Source organism: Neolamprologus multifasciatus, chromosome 22 (genome assembly GCF_963576455.1).
Source record: "Neolamprologus multifasciatus chromosome 22, fNeoMul1.2, whole genome shotgun sequence".
Lineage (NCBI taxonomy): Eukaryota > Metazoa > Chordata > Actinopteri > Cichliformes > Cichlidae > Neolamprologus > Neolamprologus multifasciatus.
The window spans coordinates 29,379,635-29,398,154 of NC_140459.1; the positions used below are offsets into that span (position 1 = coordinate 29,379,635).

General features: G+C 41.3%; 3 protein-coding genes across 5 annotated transcripts in view; 1 reads left to right on the forward strand and 2 right to left on the reverse strand.

Moving 5' to 3' along the window:
* hpca (hippocalcin) overlaps positions 1-2,588 on the forward strand; it is a 58,910-nt gene extending 56,322 nt beyond the window's left edge. Inside the window, exon 5 of the mRNA XM_085148783.1 lies at positions 44-2,588. Coding sequence (XP_085004909.1) covers positions 44-141 — 98 coding nt within the window. The 3' untranslated portion in view covers positions 142-2,588. The remainder of the gene's footprint in view (positions 1-43) is intronic.
* On the reverse strand, positions 2,199-15,829 carry LOC146493702 (keratinocyte-associated protein 3-like). Of its 3 annotated transcripts, XM_085148772.1 has the most exons (7): positions 15,651-15,828; positions 14,322-14,518; positions 11,014-11,073; positions 7,628-7,819; positions 4,617-4,757; positions 4,409-4,533; positions 2,199-4,366 (listed from the first exon to the last, which is right to left on the reverse strand). In XM_085148772.1, exons 1-7 carry the CDS (start codon positions 15,661-15,663, stop codon positions 4,117-4,119), a joined length of 978 nt encoding a protein of 325 aa, XP_085004898.1. In that variant the 5' UTR covers positions 15,664-15,828; the 3' UTR covers positions 2,199-4,116. The 3 variants fall into 3 exon arrangements, with proteins under 3 accessions (XP_085004898.1, XP_085004897.1, XP_085004899.1); XM_085148771.1 differs by having other exon boundaries at positions 2,199-4,533; positions 15,651-15,827; XM_085148773.1 differs by lacking the exon at positions 7,628-7,819 and having other exon boundaries at positions 2,199-4,533; positions 15,651-15,829.
* A 368-nt stretch (positions 15,830-16,197) lies between these two features.
* On the reverse strand, positions 16,198-18,496 carry LOC146493703 (gap junction beta-3 protein-like). The gene is made up of 2 exons (XM_085148782.1): positions 18,290-18,496; positions 16,198-17,810 (listed from the first exon to the last, which is right to left on the reverse strand). Exon 2 carries the CDS (start codon positions 17,778-17,780, stop codon positions 17,049-17,051), a length of 732 nt encoding a protein of 243 aa, XP_085004908.1. The 5' UTR covers positions 17,781-17,810; positions 18,290-18,496; the 3' UTR covers positions 16,198-17,048.
* Positions 18,497-18,520: the final 24 nt, after the last annotated feature.

Below are 18,520 nucleotides of genomic sequence, written 5' to 3' on the forward strand. Positions count from 1 at the left end.
TTTTGTTTTTGTTCTTCTTCTTTTCTCCCTGTCTCTCCTGCAGGCAAGCTATCCCTGGAGGAGTTTATCAAAGGTGCCAAAAGTGACCCCTCCATCGTTAGGCTACTCCAGTGTGACCCCAGCTCGGCCTCCCAGTTCTAAAACTGCCCCTACTGCAACCTTCTTTTTTTTTTTATCTACAACTTTGCTCTGTTGCTCTATTGAAACAGTCAATCAAATCAATGCATGATGGTCCTCGTCTCTGATATCTTTCTGTTGTTGTTGTTACTGTGTGCAAGGATGATAGAGGAGGATAAGGAAAGTCGTCACTGTCATTTTACGTTTATGTTTGGGAGAATGAAGGGACTAGGTATGACTGACAGAGACGCCTGCTAATGTTCCATAATATCTGTCTCTCTCTCTCTGGAGCGTTGGATTTCCAAGGAGCTTGTGACAGCGTGTGGATGTTTGTTTGTTTTTTTCTTTTTTCCGCAGGGAGAGGAATCAGTTCCTACTCCTACACATATGCACATGTAGATGTACATCATGTATATACTGTATGCCTGTATATCATAAGATAAAGTGCATCTGTCTTCATATAGGGGCGCACACTCTTTGCCATTGAAAGGCAGTATTATGTAGCGTAGCTTCCTGGTGGTCCATCTGAATGGGCAGTTTAAGGGGGGTGGGATGGGGGCGGGGCTACTTCTGTACATCAGATTTCTTTGATTTTTTTTTTTAAATTTAAAATGCTTTTTATTTTTCTTTTGTAGATACTGTTTTCCTCCTTCATGGTTTATTTATTCGGTTTTTATTCTCATTATTGCGCTTTTACTTTGATAATATCGAGATGATCAAATTCCAGTTTACAGTGACGGAGAGAGAGAGAGACAAAACTATTTAAGATTGACCTCTTTGTGGACTCGAGCGGAGGAATTCCTGTAAAATAACGGGATCCCATTTGTTGCATTTGATCAATGACACCAGTAGCACATATCAGTCGAGCCGCCATTTGTTTATATAAAGTATGGCTGTGCATTTGGGTCTGAATGCGTGCGCGTGCATGTGGACACACACACTGTATGCTTGAGGCTAACTTTTACAGTATTATCTTGTTGTGTTGTTTCTTAATTTGTAAGTATTTTAAAGTTCTTTAACGATGAGCAGTAAACTTAAGATAGCTGTAACCGTTCGCTATACTACTGCATGATCCTTCGAACCAGGCGACGACAGATTCCACAGACACAGTTTACGCACAGCGGTAACTTTTTGTAGCTCTTCAGCCTCCTCAGCATGGACCCCAGGCAGAAATGATTCGATATTTGTCTTGCTCTGGGACAACACGGGCCTCCTACCCCCGCGCTCTCTTTTCCTCTGACAGACTAAGAACTCACTAAGGGCTTGTTCATCGCTCTCTAGCCTAATGCTTTTTTATTATTATTATTTTTTAACCTCCTGGATTAGTCTGCTTGCAGAGCAGTTAGATGAAGGGACGTGTTTCACAAGATTGCAGCGAGTCCAGAAATGTGTTGTAATTTGGATCTGTTTGATCTTATTTATAGTTAGAGCAGAAAGAATGTTGAATATATTTTAAAAAATTAAAAATTATAAACTTGTCTCCTGTATCAATGACAAATAAGTATTGTGCATTGTTGAGGTTTTAAAAAGACCAGATGCAGTTGTGAAGAAGACCTGAACCTGAAATAAACATAGTCACTGGTTGCAGCACGGCCAGCACCATTCTCCTTTATCATGCCTTAAATGCTCCGATAGTCAGATCACTATTGCCCTCTTGTGTTTTCAAGGTAAAACACACACACTCAAATTGAAGCAATGGGACAAAGCTAACAGAAAATGTGTGGATATGGCGCATAAGGAAGTTGGACTCAAGGATATCAGTTTGTCATGATGGATTTTGTCATCATGGGTGTCGTGATGAGCAAAACACAAAATCACGTTAACGGTATTTCAATATTTATAGAAAATAATGCTCTCGGTCAAATTTTTTGTCTTCTTTAATGAACACAGCAGGGAGGAGGTAGGAATGTAGTCATGAATTCATAAATACTCAAACAACATTGATATTTTATTTTTAAATATCAGGATTATTGTTAATTCAAAGTTAGCATGGCACCTCTGGCCTGTAATATTAGTTTCAATGGTGTGTTCTGCTGACAGAACGCCAACACGTCGTTGTCTCCTTTCAATTTTATCTTGACATCATTAGCCAGAATTTAGCTAACTTACTGAATTACTGTAGCAGTGGGGGCTGAGAGTCGTCCTGGTGCTGCTGCATCTATGTGACATTTAACTAGTACCAAACGCTCGCACAGGAGCTTCCTAACCAGCCGCACCTCTGCTTTGGGGATCCTTTAGTGTCACTGCCTTCTGCTGATAGGATAAAGAACAACAGTTGCTACTCTCTGATCTATTACAGTGTAATCCTTTTCTATTCTCACTGCCTCTGATGAACTGGTACCTTGTGTTGGATAAATACGAACCTCCTTCTTTCTTCCTTCCTACTTTTCTGTTGCATGAAAACCTCGTCTGAGGATGTCATGTTTATTCTGTTGAACCTGAAATCGAAATATATGTGTTTCTAAGCTGCACGTGTGCACTGCGTCCTCATTTGTGGTCTTTTTTGATACGTGTGGAAAACGTTAAAACAGGGGTCGACATACAGTCTGCTTTTGTCTTAACTGGATCAAACCAATGAAACTCTGTGAAACTGCTTAGAGTTGTAAACCACTGACATTGTTATCATATTAAAACATTTAATTATCTTAATATAGGAATAAGAAGCCTTATTTTAACATTATGTCTCATTTTGTCTACATGATATAGAAATGTAGAATGCAGTTTTAAAGAAAAACATCTGCTAGCATTAATCTTTGGGCTTAAATTACAAGGGGAAAAATCAGCAGAAAAAAGTAGGTCATTGCCCAGACGATCCTCTAATTATGGAGCAGAAAGATTTTTGTTAATTCACATAAAATAGCCTTTTTTTTTGCAGACCCATTGTACAAAAAAAGAAAATCCAACATTTATGCCTTTCTCTCCTTTTTTTCCAAAGCAGCCCAGTCGACCGAATTGGGAGTCTGTGGTGGCCCAATTCTGGTCCCCGAGCCTTATGTTTGAGCAGATCGTGTCTGATCTGACAGCTGAACTGTAATATATTAAAAACATGACATATATATTCCAGGCACTTCTTGACGTGCACCTGCAGAAGGTTTGTACCAACCTGGCTAAAAGTCATGCATAACCAGTCCTACCTGTCAGGTCACTCACGAGCTGCTGGCATTACCATGTGCTAAAAATGTTCAGAAACAAAACACAAAACAATGGCGTGGTTTCTTGAATAAAAACTTTATTTACTTAAGAAATAAAAAAACAACATGTGCAGTGCTAATTTGACTTGAGCTAAAAGAAGAAAACAAAATGCATCTCATACCCTGTTAGGCAAACCTGAGACTATCCTCAACAAAAAGAGGAAAAGCATTGTAATACCAGGAGAGCAGCTCATTTACATCCCAACAAAGTCAGAATAAAGAATATTTTCATCTTGTTCTTTCCATTCTGTTGGCATTGTGCAAAAGAACCCACCAAAAACACCCAAAATGAAAACATTTTGTGGTCACATTTTGTGGTCACATTTTGGCGTGTGTGAAATACTGAACTTTGAATTGTGGTGGAGATTTCAGTGTTGGAGAGCGCTAACTTCCTGCTTCATGGCTTTATACTGGGAAAGTGTGAATCGAGTTTTAAACAGGCCCGAACAGCTGACATCACAGCGGCATCGGATCATTCATCCAACACTTGGCAACAAACTGACCAGCTATTTCTCATAATCCCATTCAGACCTGGCACCGTGTCCTCTCTTTGCAGCATCTCTCCTGATGTGCATATTTTGTTCAACATGATGACAAGAATGAGAACTGACAAATTCCCATAACTGAGAAATAATCTGGGCCTCAGAATATTCATAGATCACTTCCTCTTAAAGAAACATCTTCATCTGAGGCCAGAGCTTTAAAGTACTGACAGGTTATGAGCATGAAGTTTGACTCCAAGTACTGTAGCTGGAACCTCATAAGTCTTTTTCTGGCTCTTCGAGTAGATCTGCTGCGTTAAATGACGCTATATCCAGAAGCTGGACCTTTCCAGCGCACCCCTTTGCAAGAGCCGGTGTTGCTCCGTCGCCCTTTGCTGGCTTCCAGCTCTTGTTACTTGCCTTTCTCTGTCTGATCTCACTCTGTGTGGCTGGCGAAGAGGTTGTCTCTCCGAGGGAGGAAGACTGTGGTGCTGACGAGGAAGATACTGTGGAGGGGCGGGAGTTCGGTGCTGGCGTTGTGGAGTTGCTGTGCTCCTTCTTGGTGGTTGGCTGTAGGTTCTTGGTGGTTGGCTGTAGGTTCTTGGTGGTTGGCTGTAGGTTCTTGGTGGTTGGCTGTAGGTTCTTGGAGGCTCTGTATGCCCAGGGGCAGGTTCATTGTAGCTACTTGGAGGTCTAGAATAGTGAGGAGAAGCACCTTTCTTGATTGGCACCACAGCGTTAATCTACAGAGACACCAAAAAATGGCTTTAGTTATAGTGCACAGACTGCCAGTAGAGTTCAATAGATGCTCGAGTCAAAATCTCACCGATCTGCCTCTGGGTCTCTTCCTGGTAGGGCAGCAAGGCAGACCCAGAAAGGAAATGCAGACAGCAAAGCAGCGGGCACAAAACACCAGCTGGATGAGACAAGTCACGATTAAAGGCACCCAAAGGATCAGAGTCGTACTCTGGGGAGGGAGAAGGTGAAGATGAGCTGGGGGGAAACACCAGCTGGACCATTCAGAGAACAATATCTGTAAAGGTGCTCTGCAGTCTCACATAAAATGGGGAAACTGTATAGATAATAATGTGATACAGAAGTGAGCGTGTTCTCAGATTGCACAGCAGGGCTGCAAACCAAAAAACTTCTGGTTTGCAGCCCTGCTGTGGGAATTTCAGTTCGCACAGGAGAGGCTGGATAAAATATGCAGAGCAGAGAGTATCAGCATGAAATGCTACAGAGGGAATTCAAAGAAATAGAGATGCCTTTTGTTGTTGGGCACACTGACTCGCAGACTACAAAGAGAATAAAAAAGTGCACCACTCAAAATTTGGAGCTCTCTTTGTAAATCATGATGAAATATGCAGGAAGCACAGATCATAAGGCTTGCATAACCATCATTACTGCTTCTAAGCATGCATGTGTGCCAGAAAAGTCCAAAACACACTCTCAGGTGATGTAATGTACCCTCCGGCAGTCATATTGGAGGCCGCTAGTTAATACACAGCACTGAGTGAACAGCATGGTCTGCAGTCTCAATAAACTAAGACAAAACTTGATGCTCTGGGGTCCAGCTTAAATTTGGTCCATCGCAAACTTTATGTGGCTATAAAACAAGGAAGAAACACACCAAAGATGATAATCCAATCCTCATTCCAGAAAGAAAGCAGAAGAACTTGGGTTCATATGTTACAACTTGTCTAAATTTCAGATAAGTATTGCTCAAGTTGTTTCATAGCTCTCTGTTGACTTATTGAACCATTTTCTCTCTTTTTAATAAGCTTTGATGGTAGCTACTTACTATATTAACAAAAGTATTGAGCCACACCTCTTAAGATTTGAATTCAGGTGTTTTTAGTCCCATTGCCACTGGGGAATAAAACGAAGCACCCAGTCATGCAGTCTGTCTTTCCAAGTCTTTGAGGGTCGTTCTAAAGAGGTCAGAGAATGGTACTGTAATAGGATGGCACTGCTGCAGCAGGAGAGTTTGTCTTCCCTCCTAGATATTTCAGGACCACCTGTAAGTGGTATGATTGCACAGCGACGCAGCCGCAACGTGTCAGCAGACAAAGATGTAGAGCGAGGGTCGCTAAATACTAAATACAGACTCAGTAAAACTGTGTGCCAGGAGCTTCAATAGGAATCCTATTATTACGCTTTACATTATGTACTCAGGTTTGCAATAATTCCCCCACTTTTCCTTTTAGCTTCATTGCCTTCTACCACTCCCGTTCACATCCTGTCAGACTGTGGCAGGTTCACACTGATTTATTTATTCAGAGGAATTCTAAATAAAACACAAAGAAATCCACATAATTAACAAGACAAGTTTCTTCTCTTTGCTTAAATTCTAATAAATGTACTTGTTATTAATTATTTTTAGGTCTGAGCAATTGTAATCTCAATATTGAAGAAAATAATTCTGTATATACAGTGGTCCCTCGTTTATCGAGTTACTTTCTAAAAATAACCGGTGATAGGTGAAATCGGCAAAGTAGCCAACCTTATATTATTTTTTACAATTATTATAGATGTTTTAAGGCTGTAAAATCCCTCACTGCACACTTTATACACTTTTGTCAGACAGGCATGAACATTTTCACACTTTTCACTCTTTTTAAACACTCTCGAAGTTCAAACCTTCGTAGAAAAATAAGTCCAGTATTATAGAATGAAACCAAAGGCACCCATGGTTTCCTTTGACGGTGCAAAACATTTCATCGACATTGTTGTGTTTGTCGGGGAGAAAACTTACATATTGTACAGCACTTCAGACTCACGCTGCTAGCGATGGAAGATTCATGACAATTTGACAAGCTGAATGAAAAGTGGGACTAGTGCATTTTTGGCTTCTTCAGCTATATTATAATGTGAAAACACCTGTGTTATTTAAAGCAGCGTGAATGTTAGGGTTTTAAGGTAGTACGTCTGAGTTAGTCGTTGCTTTAACTGTCTTTTGTGATCTTCAGGATGATTTGCCCTGTTCTCATCCCAATCATCGGGTGTAGGGCACTAAATAGAGTAAATAAAAGCACGGCCCACAGGCGGTTACAATCATGGTTAAATGACTTACACAGATGTATTGATTCAAACGGAAACATATCTGTTCACCCAGAGAAACGATGTAGAAACGAGGCATAATATGCTACCCTGTGATTACCGCTCTCTATCATGATGAGTGACGATCTGCACTGCAGACACGACTGCACGATGGCAGTCTCCTTTTCAATATTTAGACAAGTGAAGCCCTCCCACTCACTGAGCCACAAAATTGATTGAAAGAATACAAACACGGCGGCGGTGGGGACCGTCTGCCCAGGGCCGTGGCTGTGGCTACAAATGATAACCTACACCGCGTGCAGCAGCTGCGCCATTAAACCCCGTGCCAAGAATAAATCCACTCTAAGATGAAGGTGACTGATGCAACAAATTGTCAACTACATTGGGTGTTAAAACGCCAAAGTGTTGCTGATGTGTGGATGTTTCCGTGAGGCTTAGTGCGTCTGACAGTGTAACGGCGTCTGGATGCAGCCCGGAGCTAGCTGACGGGGTCAGGTCAGCATTTGTGCCACCAGTCCGTCAGCCGCACAAGCGCGACAGCCTGAGTGACAGAGAAGACAGACACCCAGCCTCCCACTCCTTCTCCCACACCCTTATGTACACACACACACACACACACACACACACAGTACAAAAGGGAATGCTGCCACCATGATGCACAGCCTCTGTTGTGATTATGTCACAACAGTCAGCTGTTCAAAGAGCCATCTGCTGCAGAAAAGGTCACAGGTCACGCCTTGATCTCAGCATCTGTGGTGCGCACACTAATGCACTCACGTAGATGCGTGTGGGGTCAAAGGGACACTCGTTGGTGACGCTGGAGTAGCCGGTGGCGTCGGGGAAGCGGCAGAAAGTCATGAGGCTCCGCCCACCGTGAACAATGGCCCTCACCACGGATACAAAAAGGCCAATGGCTGAAGCCGCTGCCGTGAAAGACGCAACCAGACTCACTGTGAAGAGAGACCACATCTAGGGGAAAGGAAGAGAGAAGCACAGCTTAGATGATCAGGAAGGAAAAATTCTCCCAGCTGGGAAACTGGGGCATCTCCAGCTGGAAATAGACTTTTAAAAAAAAGAAAAGAAAAAGAAGGCAAAAGAGAAACAAACATTAGTAGAGCTGAGACTATTCACAGCAGCCGCTCTGACATGTCAGAGCAACAAAAGCACAGGTGTATTAATGATTCTGGTTCCACTCCTGCTACTGTGCGTGCTGATTCACTGCCATAGACTCCTCATCCTCCCCACCCACAACAAGAAGTTTACAATACAAACAGGGTTAGTTAGGATAGTAAAAGCAAGCAAAAGCAGGAGCAGGATTTTGACTGATGCTCATAAGGAAATATGCAAAGAAAAGCAAGACTAACTCGACAAAAACAAACAAAACAGTTTCATATTTAACAACCTCACTTCAACCAGGGGGTGCAGTGTGGAGTTTGCATGTTCTCCCTGTGTCTGTGGGCTCTCTCCAGTTATACTGGCTTCCTCCCACAGTCCAAACACACAAATGGGGTTAGGTAAATTGACCATAGGTATGAATGTGAATATGAATGGTTGTCTTTCTCTCTTTGTTAGCTCTGTGGTGGACTGGCGTCCTCTGCCTCTATGATATGATCCAGCTGCCTCCGTGACCCTTAATTGGATAAGCAGAGGAAAATGGATGGATGGCTGGACTTTAACCATGCTTTTGATTAAGTAGACTTTAAATTGTTGTGTCCCTCCATTTATCGCAATTTGTCATTACGCAGCCTATCAGATTTCATATACCAAGATAAGTGTTCTTGTGAAAAGAACTCCTGTGTCTGAATATTGTGTTTCTGTCTTCAAAGAGTTGAGCTCCCTCAACACATGAAAAAAAAAAAACCCTAAATTACAAAAAAAGTAAACAAAAACCCCAAAAGAAATCGGTTTGTCTCTGCTTGGACATGTTCTCTCGCCTTGCTTGTCCTGACTGCACTGCCATAACCTAGCATAGCGTTGCATAGCGTAGCATAGCATAGCATAGCATAATAGGCTCTCAAAACACATTATGATTTGAATGTTGATGGCTGCACAGTAAAAGCTACAGATAGCAGCCTTAGGCTCACACAGGATTAGAGAGCGTTAAAAGACTGCCTGGCAACCATTGGTTGTTATTAAAAAAATGTTACCCAATCTGTTGCAAGTACTTGCTAGAGGCTGCTGGCAGTTGCTGTGAAATCGACTGCTAAAGCCCCAATCATGCAGGCTTAAAAACCTGCAATGCCTTCTGCTAGCCCCTAGTTGTTAGGGAAAAAATTATATTCCCTAAATTGTTTGAAAGTGGTTGCTGGAGGTTGTTAGCTGCTGCTAGGTGAAACTAGTTGTAAGAACTTATACAGCTGTGCTGACAACCTCCTTGCAATTGCTTTTGTTGCTAAAAACATTGCTGTGGTTGCCTGTTGTTTGTATGTTGCTCCTTTTGCCAAGTGTTGGTTTCAGAGGTTGGGGGTTGCTGCAGCACTCCCTCTGTGACCCATCACAACAAACAACCTTTGTTGTTTGTTGTGATGGGTTGGACGCTTGACTGTCTGCAAGAGTGGGGTCTCTTCATCTAGCTGGCTATTCCCAGTATCCTCATGATTTGTTTGTCCTGGTGGATATTTGAAATCGGAGGATTCCTGGCTGGTGTGATAAGTGAGGTCGAGCTGGGAGCTCAGTCCATAGCATACCAACTCTGCATTGTAGCTTGTATTGTAACCACTCACCAACCAGAGTGGTTTTTTGTTTTTTGCTCTAGGTCTGTGTGATTAGGGGCTTAGTAATCCATCCATTTTCTACCAATTGTTCAGGGCCGGTTGGCGAGGACAGCTGGATGCCAACAGAATCACATCATCTACAAAAAGCAGAGATGAGATTCTGAGGCCACTAAAGTGAAAGCCTACTGCCACCTGGCTACACCTAAAACCTATGTCCATAATATCTGAAAAGAATGAAAAGAATCTGTGACAAAGGGCAGGCGTAGCAAAGTCCGACACCCACTGGGAACGAGTCTGGATGCGGCTGAATGCCTTCTCCAAGTCCACAAAACACAAGTAGACTGTGGGTTATAAATTTGAAATGAAAATTCTGATTTGATCACAATAAAAATCTTGGGTTAAAAACAATTTTAAATGGGAACTTAAGTCCAATTTAACCATGAACACAAACATTGCAGTTTATTTCCTGATGTTTTACGAATGGTGTTTCCTAAGTACAGTCATCGCCTGTTCTAAGGAACTACTTATAATTTGTTTTTAAAAAGAAAAAATAATAGTAATCCATTCAGGATGTAGCACGCCTCTTGGACAATGCAACAGGAATAAGCTCCAGCCTCCATGCATGATAAGATGATAAGAAAATAGACTGATTATGCAAGCCTTAGCTATACTTGTATTACAAATGAATGATGCACGATAATGAATGATACGCTGGGTGGAGAAACCTATCCCAAGTTTACAGAAGGTGAGATGCAGCTAATCAGCGTGCCCAGATATTTAAAGTCAATTTGCGAAGATGACTGAGCTGTTAAATCAAAACCCGATAAGGCCAAAAAAAGGAAATAAAAATAGAAAAAACACCTACAGCAGCCAGCACATGTAAGAAAGGCCCGTGTTCACTCATCACTTGAAGTGGATGACTGAGTTACATAACAAGATGTAATGGACTCAAACTGCCGCCTCACAGCCTGCTTCACAGAGGCACTCGCTAACAAAGGAAACCGGAGTGGTTTATCAAGCTACAGCTCACTCATGAGCAAGCTGCCTCGTCAGTCCCGTCTGAGCAGCCCGACAGCTAACTGAGTAAACAGAGAGGAGATGCAGGGAGTGAGAGGGGGAAAAAACCCAGAAACACGCGCGCACTCGCGCGCACACACACACACACACACACAAACACACACAAATCCAGCTCTGCAGGGCTGAATTCAGACACTTGAGGCAATGTGCAGGCTTTTATTTAAGTCACGACAGAGAGAAAAAGGTGAGGAAGCTGTAAAATATCAAAGCAGAAGCAGGCGAGCAGAGTGTTGGAGCGCTGTGAAGGTACTGCTCTGGCACAGTAATGTTAGATCAATAAGAAAAGCAAAGGAGAAAAGGTGGATAACACAAGGAGAAAGGCACCTACTCTCCAGATATTGAGATTAAAAAGCATACTGCAGAGATACTAACCAGGGATTTACTCTTCTTGTTTTTAGAGAGGACGATAGCCAGAATACCAGCAACAACTCCCTGCGGAGAAAACACAGATGACATTTAAAAAAAACAAAAAACAAACAAAAACAAAACAGGGAACGCACTGCAAGCAATTCAAACACATCTTTAAGTGCCTCTGTATTTTTGAAAGATATTTTTAGGAGACCTGAGGAGCAGCATTTTCACAGAGTGGCTCAAACTAAGTGAAAACCACTCAGATTCCTACACAAGCCACATTTTTCAGAGAGAGATTAAACATTATTCTAGAGTTCTTTATACAGTAAAAATGGTTTTAATGAACTTTAACACTGACCTTTTTTCACATACAAACAAATGTGCTGCATGTCATTCTCAGAATTGCTTCCTCATAGCAGCAAGGAGAATCATTTATGGCACAAACCCAAAGAACAGCCAGAAGTGAACCCTGTCTTAAAATGTGGTCACATCTTACAGCAGAGTCATTGTGACTTTGTTTCATTCTTATCTGTAACGAGCACATCACATCAATCCCCTACACGTGAATGACATCAGCAACTTTTAACTAGAGTTGCGGTAGTCCAATTAACCAAAGGCCGGAGCTGCAGATTAGAAATGAAAAGCCAACTTAAGCTTGTGATATTTGTCCAGAGATGGCAAAAGTGAGCACATTTATCACTAAAGCAGACATACAGATGCTTGGGGTAACAAGTACTTTGGTAAATGTTAATGTACTGATTCAATTTATTAACTCAAGTAAGAGAGAAAAGGCAGAAAGTAAAAAGTAACTCTTTGAATATTTCTACCAGCTTTTTGAACCTCCCACAAATGTGAATACAAACCTTATCATTTTAAAATTTGAATTCCGATAACCATCTGTTATTTGGAAGCAAAGTGACATTCAGCAGGTGAGGGCAGCGTAAAAGCCCGTCTTATCTGTCTTACATCTTTCTCCATCTCTGATTGAGCGTATTTGGCCATATCCCTGTGTTGGTGTTAATCATGCATTATGATAATAATGTTGTTCCAGGATCAACATTGCAATTGATTGATCGCATCGTGTCATAACTTTGGAATATTGAGAAAAATTTAAAAAATGCCCTTTTTTATAAGAAACTCTTCTGGAAAAAATGTAAGCATGTCAAGTGTTTCCTTTATTTAGTTATATTATATAATGTGTATATTATCAATATTATCAGCTTTGCTGTTACTCCAAATTTACGCTACTCATGCTGGTTAGCTAGCAATAGTTTTTAAAAGCATTAGCTAACTTCCTGGCTAATGCTAACTGACTCCTCAGACAACATCATTGGTCAGCTGGAATCTTGATCCTGGACCGATGACGATGCAGGATCAACGGAATTATCAGATGGTAGCTCTGAGTGAACTTATCGAGCACTCTTCTTTTCCAGGGAAATACAGCAGCTGGATCTTTAGCCAACAGATGTAACGCGTGACCAACTGCATACAAATAGATGGTGTATTTGTTGATATCTCTTGAGCTTTTAGAAACTTATTTGAAATTACCTGCTACCAAAACGGTCGCAGCAGATGGCCGCCCCTCCCTGAGCCTGGTTCTGCCAGAGGTTTCTTCCTGTTAAAAGGGAGTTTTTCCTTCCCACTGTCGCCAAAGTGCTTGCTCATAGGGGGTCATATGATTGTTGGGTTTTTCTCTGTATCTATGAAGCGCCTTGAGGCGACTTTTGTTGTGATTTGGCGCTATATAAATAAAATTGAATTGAATTGAATTGAAAAACAAACCCCTGAACAAACAAAAAGTTACTTCATTTACGCTAGCGCCTCTTCTGTAGCGCTAGCTAGATGTTTAAGTACTTCAACCACAACTTTTGGACGATCTGCACCAAAAAAGCCATCCCAGATTGTTCCGGCCCACTTAAACCCTGAGTATAGTACAACAAATGATATAATGTGTATAGATTATATATTTGGTTTTTTTGCCTCTTAGATTTCTTTGTGATAAGCACCAGTGATGGAGACACCAACAGGACTGATTGTCCTTTTTCTTGTTCTCCCCATTTAGCCTCCAATCACTTTAAGGTTTGAACATTAGCAGAGTCAGGAAATAATAGCCCCCTCAAAAGCGTTAAACCTGGAGTAAAGAACTTTTTTGGAAAATGTAATGAGTAGAAATTGCAGATATCTTGGTTAAAATGTAGGGAGTACAAGTAAAAAGCTGAAAAGGTAAAGTAAAGACATCTGAAAAATCTTAAGTACAGTAAAGTATATTTTTACTTCACAGCTGTGAATTTGTCTACAGATTTATAACTTATGAATCCTGAAAAACAGGTAATTCTATTGTTTTTTTCCCCCATGTTGCTCTAACCTGTGCTGTCATCACCACGAGGGAAGGCAACATTGGTAATACTTTACTAAAACGTACGCACGTAAAAGAATTCTTACCCTGCACAAAGAAAACAAACAAGCACGCGCACACAAAATCACCATCGGCTTTACAAAACCCGCGCACCAGCCTGTCGCGTCTCACCACCATCCTTATCTGCACACTGCTCCACGTGACCTTAACTCGCCCACACTGTTTTGGATGTGTGACACTCACGGTGACAGAGTATGATCATGCAAATAAAGCTTTAGTCACACAGGTAAAAATGACTATTCCCCGACTGAATGGGAGTGGCAGCTGGAAAGTTTACACTGGCTGCAGCACTGAGAGTGAACTTTTAGTCTGAGGGCAAACTTCTTTCCAGTCTGTTGCACATTTTCAAGCTTTAGCATCACTAAGCTAACAGAAAGCATGAAAAACTAGAATATGTTTACTTATATTGTATATTGCATGTTGTAGCATATGGTATTTTGGAAAACCGTAACTATAAATAATAACCAAAAGGCAATATTTTATCATTATTATTGTTGTTGTTGTCGTTATTGTTAGTGATAATAGTAGAAGTAGTATTCATGCCAAAGATTTATGTTTAAATAGTTAAAACCTGTTCTAAAATCACAGGAGTGAAGCAAAGATGACATTTTTTTTAACCAGTCCTCCAGAGAGGAGGATTTTGGGTGTTTTGGCTCTTTTTGAATGTGGTCTTGCAGGTCAGTTCTCTTTGTTACCTTCAGGGCATTGTTATACCTTACCTGCTAGTAAAGGTTTTTGATGCTTTAGCTCACGTGTTTGTTTGGATGTTACTGTGTTTTATGCACAACAAGCTTCTCCGAGCTAAATTAGCCAGAGTGGGATTTATACAGTTATTAATGAAGATTAGATTTCCTAAAATTCCCTCCACAGAGATGTCCTCTAGCTCTGTCCTTGTTAGTGCCAAAATGCTCACCAGCATGCCAGATGCGATGGCCACCACGTTGGCGATGGCGTACTGCATGGTACGGTCCTGGTTTTTGATGCTGATGTGCCTGAGCACCACGCCGTGCACCAGAGCTCCCAACAGAAAGTTCACGTGACCGACTAGAATCACACTCAGACCCATCTTCATCAGGGCCTTGGGATCCTGCAGGCTGTCGCAGCACAGTCCTGATGGGAGAGGGGAGAGGGAGAAAAGAAGCAAGTCGAGCCACAGCAGCAGAGCAGAGAGAGGTGACTTTACGTAATCAACGCCGTATTGATCAGAAACACAGGGACCAGGTCAAAACCACAGCGGAGATGTCAGCCGTGTTAATAATTAGCTGCTGAGCACAGGCTGTCCCAAACAAGTGTGTAAGAGGTGACCAAAGATTTCCAAGACAAAAAAAATCTACACTTGGCCTGTTATGCTTTCCCCCCCATCTTTTCAACCAGTCAATGCTCACAATAAACCCACATTAGCTTCATGCAATGCACAATAATCCCTCTTATCCAAAAGCGGAAACTACAGATACTCAGTTCCTGACAAGCTTATCTACTCTTGGCTCTGTATGATGTCATCAATGTCATCATCTAAGACACACGCCCTGTTTGTGTCACTTTTATGCTTGCACATCAACTTTAATCTCATCTTGTGAAAAGCCTGCTGTTTAAACCTTCTGTTCACTAGAAACAGCCAATCAGAAGAAAGCAAGCTTTAAGGGAAGGGGAAAGGAGCTAACACAGACTCTGGATAAAATCAAGGGATGCTCCAAAGCCCAGTTTAATAGAAATAAGGATTATTCTGAACTGCCAAAGCTGCTCAAGTAGAAAGCAAAATTATGAAGTAGAAAATTAGCATGAACAGGCCTCCCTTTCAAATGAAATCTGGATCATATCTCAATTTATATAATGAATATTGATGGGGTTTGTGTAGTCACGTGACATCGGTCCTCGCATACATTTCTTACGGCGATCCATCCAAGTGAGATCCATATTTATTCCTTTATTCCAGCCACAACAGTTTCACAACTAAATATCTGGTCAATGTTTACTCGCCTCTTGCCACTTGAAACATCCACGCACAGGCGTGACAGGTGTGAGAATTTAACACGGTGCTGGGTTTGTTTGAATCTGCCAGTAAAGGGTGATAACGTTTAGAGAAAATGCCCAAAGTAAGCAGTCACTCTGTTATTGCGGTATCAAAAGTGACCTGATAAACTAGTTCCACCCCGCCACCACCACACCCAAACAAACACTGAAGTCTGGAACACTGACAGCACTTTACAGGCGATTAAATCCCCAAACCCCCACTCTTTGTTACCTGTGTCGCCCATCTCTGTCAGGTCACCATTCGGTAGGTTTTTTTTGTTTGCTTGTTTGTTTTAAATTATTTTAATTCAAAAGACAGGATGTCCTGCGGTGGGACGGTGTCAGCGTGCTCTCGCTTCTTCTTCAAAGTGATCTCCACAATCCCGTCGGACAGAAAGTCACAGTCTCTGACACTTCTGCACGACGCTTTTCAAAATAAAACAATGATCAATAGCGTGTCCCTGAAAGTGGAGCATAGTTGATTAGTTTTCAAAACTGTCGATAAGCTTTCAAAACTATTTTGTTATAATGAAAAGAAATGAGGAATTTAATACTTTAAACTGATTCTTTCTTGTGTGGAAAAATACATTGGGATCATGTCTGTGAAATAATTTTATCCCCTGAATAAATTGTTTTAAATACATGCTTTTATTTTGAAAGTAAATTCAATAATTATATATATAATATTCTCTAACCTTGATGCAGACGAGGACACTGCCTATAGATTTCTTTTTAAATGTAAAAATATTTGAATGATTGTGATGCAACTTTTGACAGTTTGACAGTTGCCATTAAAAAAAAGTCCAAAATTCAATATATGTGGCTGGTTTGAATAAATAAGTAAGCTGCACAAGAGTAAAAGAATGTGTAGCAACTACAGCAAAATAAGCTTTTAAAGAAGCCCAAATAGTAAACAGTCACAAAACAACGGAACTCTGGGGATATCACTGATGGGTTCTGTCCCTTCATATGCCAATAAGGCTTGACTGCCACCAAGTGGATCAGTGACGCTATTGAAGAAATATGAATCTGAATGACCATTTTACAGATTTTTACAAATATATACAAGTTGTAAGGTTTATTTTTGTCCTTTTGAGCGACTAAGTCAAACAAGTTAATAGTCACTTTTGCTCAGTGTTGTACTGTCTGTAGTCACAAATCTGTGAATGTTCAGCCCATAATGTGAAAATCAGTTCTTGATATTTCATCAAACATTTATTTGTAAGATCACAACAGGGAATTAGAACATTTACATTAAATTACATTTTGGAAACTTTATAAATGTAAATACAATAAACCTGAATGCGTTCACCTTATGGGTGCTTTTTAACAACACGCAGAGGTCTAAATTATCATCGTGTCCATTAGGGCCGTGGAGAGATCCCTTCTGAAGGTTAACAAAACACGCACACACTTAAGTTCAGTTGAAGCTGATATGAGGTGTCAGATGTCAAGTGGATAATCTTACATTTGAATGATATTAGGAAGGGATCTTCACATGTGCAGAACACCATATCAAAGATTTGAAAGCCAAAGGTGAAACTACTTAACATTTAATGCATAAAAATAGGTGATTAATAAGGGGCGTGAGAAGATTTCTTGATTTTTAGTTTCCCAAAAGGGTCTTCAGCTATTCAGCGTGAGAGGACTTGCAGGCGTCGCAGTCCACTTCAGGGCGGACCTTTCTTGATGCAATTCTGATGCTACCGTGTTGTTTTCGATTCACCACTCTGGTGGCAATCATGTAGAATATCTCACAAATGTTGAGCACCACACACAGGACGGATGCCCCCACCATGAAGTAGGAAAAAACGGTTTTCTCAGTGGGTCGGGACACATAGCAGTCGACCAGATTTGGACAGGGGCTGACATCGCATTGAACCTTCCTGGGCAGCTTAAAGCTATCGTAGATGTAGTGGAGCAAGTAGAGAAAAGTGATCTCGAAACCAGTTTTGATGAAGAGGCTCATCAGGTACGTCCACCACAGGCCGCCATGCTTTTGTCCCGGGTTGTCGTAGAGCCGAGTGTTCTCGCCGTGCTTGGCTTGGTACTTGCGTTCCCGTTCTTCCCGGTAAGCCACGTGGAGCACCACCATGAATGAAGGGCAAGTGATGAAAACAAGTTGGAGGGCCCAAAGGCGAATGTGAGAGATGGGGAAGAAGTGATTATAGCAGATGTTGGTGCAACCAGGCTGACGGGTGTTGCAGTCAAAGTGCCCCTGCTCGTCGCTCCAGACTCGCTCAGCAGCCACCACAAAGATCAGAACCCGGAAAACAAAGACCACCGATAACCAGATCCTTCCGAAGGCAGTGGAGTACTTGTTGACTCCGCTGAGAAAACCCTGAAGAACTTTCCAATCCATGAGTTCAGGCTTCGATACGTTTCTTTTAAGCTGTGAATATTTGGGGAGGCAGAAAAAAAAAGAAAACATAAAGGCAAAGTTATGCAATCATCCAGAGAAGTTATGCAATCATCCAGAGAATCATCCAGAGAAAGACCCACTGTTCCCAACAGTGGGTCTTTCAAATTGGTGTTCCCATTTCTGATCAAACTTTTGCTCGGCAGCTCTGAAACCTAAAGCTCTCCCACTTCTCACAGCATGTTTTCACTTATGTTCAAAATTTGACACTTTTAAAGAAATATGCCATTAATAATTAATGAAATGCTCACTGGTTTAAAACATAAAATCCCTCGACAGCACAAAAAATACTTGATTCTCTACCTCGGCTACCTTTAGAAGAGTTTAAGCTGAAGCTTGCCTCAACTGTGTTCCACGTTTAGTTCTTCCATTAAACTTAAGGATTTCTTTTTCTAAATAAAGTTTTAAAATGAAAAATAACTAATGTGAGACTGTATCTAAAAGAAACTTACCTTATGACTTCTGTTCTTGCACGCAGTCTTTCAAGCGTCCAGTCTGGGAAATAAACTTCCTAAAAAAATAAGTTAAACAGGTAGCATTGGTTCAACCTCTGGATGGACTGGTCATAATCTAGAGGTGTGTCCACTTCTGGCATCTACCCAGCTAATTGGAGTGCTGGACAATATACTACCTTAAAGTTATGAATGCAGCAAAAAAATGACAAAATACACATACGTAGTGAT

Excerpts from the sequence above, each read along its gene's own strand:
- LOC146493703 (XM_085148782.1), bottom strand. The coding sequence starts at position 17,780 with ATGGATTGGAAAGTTCTTCAGGGTTTTCTCAGCGGAGTCAACAAGTAC.
- LOC146493702 (XM_085148771.1), bottom strand. Across the intron at positions 11,074-14,321 it reads CCATCGCATCTGGCATGCTG|GGAGTTGTTGCTGGTATTCT; the intron begins GTGAGCATTTTG and ends TTTTCTCCGCAG. Across the intron at positions 7,820-11,013 it reads ACAAGAAGAGTAAATCCCTG|ATGTGGTCTCTCTTCACAGT; the intron begins GTTAGTATCTCT and ends CCTTTCCCCTAG.